The sequence below is a fragment of the Elephantulus edwardii genome, unplaced genomic scaffold (assembly GCF_000299155.1).
Source record: "Elephantulus edwardii isolate Elephantulus edwardi_28Jun2011 unplaced genomic scaffold, EleEdw1.0 scaffold00209, whole genome shotgun sequence".
Classification (NCBI taxonomy): Eukaryota; Metazoa; Chordata; class Mammalia; order Macroscelidea; family Macroscelididae; genus Elephantulus; species Elephantulus edwardii.
Genome location: NW_006399959.1, coordinates 5,138,402 through 5,143,647, shown reverse-complemented (window position 1 = coordinate 5,143,647; position 5,246 = coordinate 5,138,402). Strand labels below are relative to the sequence as shown.

The following is a 5,246-nucleotide window of genomic DNA, read 5'->3' as shown; positions in this document are numbered from 1 at the left end:
CCTGACAGGGTCAAGCCACGCCCACACATTAACCATACTCACTGACCACGCCCGCCCACTAACCACACCCACTCTCTGGCCATGCCCATTCACCACTCCATCAAGCCCCGCCCATCAACTGGATCCTACACACCTACCAGAGCCCAGACCACTGACCCAAACCCTGACCCATTTCCTTTCTCCATCTAGCCCAAGCCCATCACCCTCTGAGGCCCATCCACCCATTCCCACCATCTATTCCAAGCTACACCTGCCCTCTGAGACCGCCCATCTACCCAAGTGCTGACCATCTGCCTTTCCGGCCGTACTGTCCTCTGAGGCTTGACCCACTCCTACCATCCACCCCCAGGTCCAGCCCACCTTCCGAGCCCCATCCACCCTGTGAAGCCCACACACTAACGAATCCTGCCCACCCGTCCCTCCATCGATCCTGAGCCCTTCCCAGCCTTGACCCCACAGCCCTCCAGAACACCCACACGATGGCCAGCCCGTCACAGGGCAGGCGCAGCTGGCTGAGGCACTCCAGGACAGCGAGGTCCACCGCTGTCAGGAAGGGCAGCAGCGGGCCCTGAAACCAGGCCCCCAGGAAGCCCGGGCTGACCGCCTGGGCCTCTGCACTGACCACCGCCCAGGCAGAGTGTAGCACCAGCCGCTTGGTGTCCTGAGGGATCCGGTCACTGTCCACCTGTAGGAAGGGAGGGGGTCTGAGATGGTGAGGCCTCTCCTGGGACGTTCAGAGTGGATGGGGAGGAGGCCTGTGACGCGTCTACCTCCAGAACAGTCTGCTCCAGGGCTCCTCGCAGGCCTTCGGCTCCAGCCCGTCGGAAGAGCAGCTGCAGAGCATGGGGTTCCAGGGTGTCCCCGGGAGGTTTGGGCAGCAGGCAGCGCAGTAAGGCGGGAAGGTGACCAGAGGGTATGGGGCCCTGAAGGAGCAGGGGTTCCTTGTTGTGAGGCCAGATTGCTGCGCCGGCACCGCGCCTCCTCCCACCCTGAGTGCGCACATCACCTGGGCACAAGCCAGTGATATCAGCTGCAGCGCTGAGCAGGGCCCAGTGGGGGAGCGGCTGGGGGCATTCGGGGAGGTGCTAGGCGACTGGGTGGTGTCACCTGGGGTGCTGAGGAGGTAGAGGTCCTGGGTGTGGGGAGTTCCTATGGACCCTCCATCCTCCTCCCACACTTGGGCACCCAGAGGACTCACCTGGACACCCCAGTGCAGTAGGACGGAGCTGGAACTGTGGGCATAGACCATTAGAATGGAGCTCTCTCCCCCAGCCCCTTCCCACCCTCCAGCTACTCCCCTGGCTTCCACTCTGCCAGAACTGAACCCCCAACAGTACAGAGACTCACGGACAGTGAGGGCAGGACACTGAGGGGAAAGAAGAAGAGGTGATAAGTGGGGCTTGTGCAGACCCCTCCCTGATTGCACCCCAGGTCCCCACCTGCTTTCTCAGCTGAAGACTCTTACCTCAGTCAATGCCTGCACCCTAAGAGGCCCCGAGGGACAGGAGAAAGTGGACATCAGAAAGGGACTGATCCCATTTCTTACCTGCTCCCTCCACCACACCCATACTTACCACAGATCAGCCAGGCCAGTGCCACCAGCACCAGCAGTGGTCCCTGCTGGCTGGCCCCTCTGACTGGCGCTCTGCGGAGAGGAATGAGTCACTGTGGGACTGAAACCTCTTTAGCCAGAAAAGAGAGGATCCTTACCCAGACCCACCCCCAGGTCTTGGGACTTCCAAGGCCTTCTGCTCCCACTTACTGGGTCTCTGTGCATCCCCACAGCTGAGGAGCCCAGGGCAGTCCCAGCCCTCCATGACTGCCCCATATCTGAGCCTGGCTGACCTCATTCTAGCTGCCTGTCCCCCAGTGGCCCGCGTAAGTTCCACTGGCCCCTGCAGTGTTCAACTCTCCCTGCTTTCCCACTTCCCCCTATCCTCCCCATCTTGGTCCTTCCAGGTGCCTCCAACACTTGTCATGTCAGCCCCACAAAGAGGAGTGAGGCCCTCCTTGAGCCTCAGTTTCTCCAATCTGGCCACCCTCCAAGGGCAGGCAGAGCCCTGCGTGGCCTTACATGTCCTTGGATTTCCATAGGGTCATTTTCTTGGTTCCAGGGACCAAGGTCCTGCCCTTTGATTTGCAGGACCCCAGCCTCCGTCTTCAAAGTGTCAGCAAATTTTCCTAAAGAAATTGGTAGGTTGTGATCAATGGAGAAATCTCACCACCTTCTCTGGTCTTCCAGGGCCTCCTGGGACCTCAGATATCAGGATTGCCACCCTTGTCCAGTCCCTTGTGGAAGAGTCTGCATCGCTGGATCCTGACATCACCATGCAGGGCCAGGTCATGGTCGAGGGTCTCCACTGAGGGTTTCTTTGGCCCTCATCCCAGGACATTCCCCCACCACCATCCACTGCCCCCATAGCGGGAGACACCACTGACCAGCTAGTCAAATGACCTCAGGATGAAGGAGCAAGCAGGGCAGGAGATGGCACTGCCTTTTATGCCTGGGGTGGGTGGGGGATCTGGCAGCCCTACCTTCCTTTTTTGGGGTGCAGAAACTGGGTGAGCCAGGCAGAGATTGCCACGCCCTGAGGTCATAGGGCCAGTTCCGGACTATACCTAGTGGCTGACGAGGGCCAGAGCAGGGAGAGGTCAACCATCCAGCTTCCTCGCAGGACTGGTTCTATGGGACGTCATCTGGGCACCTAGTAGACTCCAGGTGCCCCTTAGCCACCCCCCATGACATACACTGGGGGCTGCCTACCCTCCATCCTTGGGTTTTGTACCAGGAGAGAAAGTGTAGGGCTCTGTAGCTAGTGAACTGGGGACCCTGCATATGCTGGCGCGGGGATCCTCTAGGGTCAAGGACAGTGACTGGGCACTTTGGCCTTGCCCAGGACCTCCATACCCTGTGGTCATCTTTTGTGAATCCTGGCCAGCCCATGTGCCCAATGGGAGACAGGCAATACAGAGCAAGAGAGACGCCTGCCTGCATTGTGTCCCCCACTCCTGATTGTCACCACTGTCCCCACCCTCTAGGTGCCCCCATATACCCCTTGTCCGAGTCTCCTTGGGAGTGGTGCTGGGCCACTTACCAATACCCATTTTACAGACCTGGAAACAGAACTTCTGGAATGTTCTTCAGAACCATCACAGTAGCCGAGACAGGAGTTGACCTGAAGGCGTCCAGTTCCAGAGCTCAGGTTCCAAGGATCCTGGTGGCACAGTGGTTAAGAACCTGACAGTTGATAGAAAAGTTGTTGGTTCACATCTACTGATCACTCTACAAGGGACAGCTATGTAGTTTGCTGCTGTGAAGCTGGGGAGCAGCTCTCCTCAGCCCTAATCATGCTGAGCCCGAATGGTGGTGGGTTAGGTTGGGTTTAGTTTTCTGGTGAAGAGGGATCAAAAGCCATCTTCTGTGACCCTCAGCCAGTCTGAAGCCTCCCCACCAACGTGGAACAGTCAGGGAGGGGGACGTGCAGCCACTAAGAGCCAGGCCAACCAGGGCGGGCTTTCTGGGAGAGGTAGCCTTACAGAGTCACAAAGGGAATCTCTGAGGGAAAGCTCCGGCGACATCCATATAGAGAGCCTTGATTTGAGTGAAAGGAGTCCAGCTGGCATAGTGTGTTATGTGTTAGGCTGCTAATGGAAAGGCTGTCAGTGTGAATCCCCCGGTTGCCCCATGGGAGAGAGTTTCCCTAAAGATTCACAGCCTCAGACACCAACAGAAGGTTGTTGTGAGTCGCTGGCAGTTTGTTTGTTCTTTTCTCAAACAGTGGATCATTTCTATTGTTGGCATTTGAGTCCCCAAGCAGATGGGAGTGTGGTCAAGACGCTCAAATTCATGGAGAAGATAGCACAGTGGCGAGGTCTGCTGCGGGCTCTGGGCAGGGTCTCCTGCTCTGCCTACACCAGCAAGGTCATGCAGGAAGGCCCCTGGTGGCTGGGTGCCCAGGCCTCCTCAGAGATCCCCTGCAGAATTCAGACCAGAGAAACCAGAAACTTCATTTATCCAGCTTCTTAGACACGACAGGAGGCGAACTCATGACAGATCTGGCCACCTGCACATAAAAGGTGTTTGTTTTTTTAATTCAATGTACAGAAAAAACAACTTTGAGGCTACTTTGTTCACTGGAACAAACTGGTGCTGTTTCCTTCTGAGATTCATAACCTCCTAAGGACAAAGGTGGTGGGCCAGCAGAAGAGAAGAAGACCTTCAATGAGATAGACTGACAGGCGACTGCAGCAATGGCCCTATGCTTGTCAAGAGATGATGAGAATAGCACAAAATAGGACGGAGTTCAGATAGATTGTTCACAGGGTTGCTGTGAGTCATACTCGACTCACACCTAACAATGACAACAAAGGTTCTCCTGTTTCTATTAGACCAGTGAGACTGGTCATTTTTGTAATTTGAAATTTTATTCCACCTTTCTGCCTACTCCACCTAGAACCTTCTACTGGATACCTTTAACCCTGTGTTCACAGCAGAGACTGGCAAACAACAGTTGAAAAAAAGAGATGTGACATTCCCAGTGCAGCATTTAAATAAAGTTTTCTTGAAACAGGGCTAAGCTCATTTGATCACACACTACCTGATTGCATGGGCAGAGTCGAATGGCTGTGACAGCATAGCACTTCTGTCCCCATCTCCATGCAGTGGAGGCAGGGTTTCTGGCGACACATGCACCGCCATGGTGTTCTATGAACTTGAATCCACAATTAGCACTCCTGGCACCAGCAGCCGAGAAATGAAAAGGTGAGATGCATTGGGAAAATCTACTGTCAAAGACTTCTTCAGAGTGCCAAAGAACAGCGTCAGTCTAAAGTGTAAGACGTTCTGGACAGATATCACCTAACAACAACCACCACAATATTGCTTCTTGTCTGGAAGGATAACACTTTTGTGTGGTCAGCTCAAATCTGCTGTCAGGGACCTCTCCAGAGTACTGAGAAGCAATGATATCAGTCTAGAGACAAAGGTGCACCTAATCCAAGCCATGGTCTTCACAAAATTACTTGTCACGCTTTAGAGAGTTCGACAACAATTACGGATGACAGAGAAGAATCAATGCCTTTGAATTGTGGTGCTAAAGAATAGTCTTGACGCAGCTCGAGGGCGAGGCCGCCAGCCGGGGGAACGCCGCCGCCAGAGCAGGGAACGCCGTGAGAGGGACCCGGAAGAGACCCGGGAAGAACAACAGCCAGCCACCTACCGCGGAACTCCAGAGGAGCGAAGACTG

General features: G+C 55.3%; 1 protein-coding gene across 1 annotated transcript in view; it reads left to right on the top strand.

The window, feature by feature from the left end:
* Window positions 1–1,815: 1,815 nt before the first annotated feature.
* Window positions 1,816–5,246, top strand: part of MSLN (mesothelin) — a 22,170-nt gene continuing 18,739 nt past the window's right edge. Inside the window, exon 1 of the mRNA XM_006897506.1 lies at window positions 1,816–1,878. Coding sequence (XP_006897568.1) covers window positions 1,816–1,878 — 63 coding nt within the window. The remainder of the gene's footprint in view (window positions 1,879–5,246) is intronic.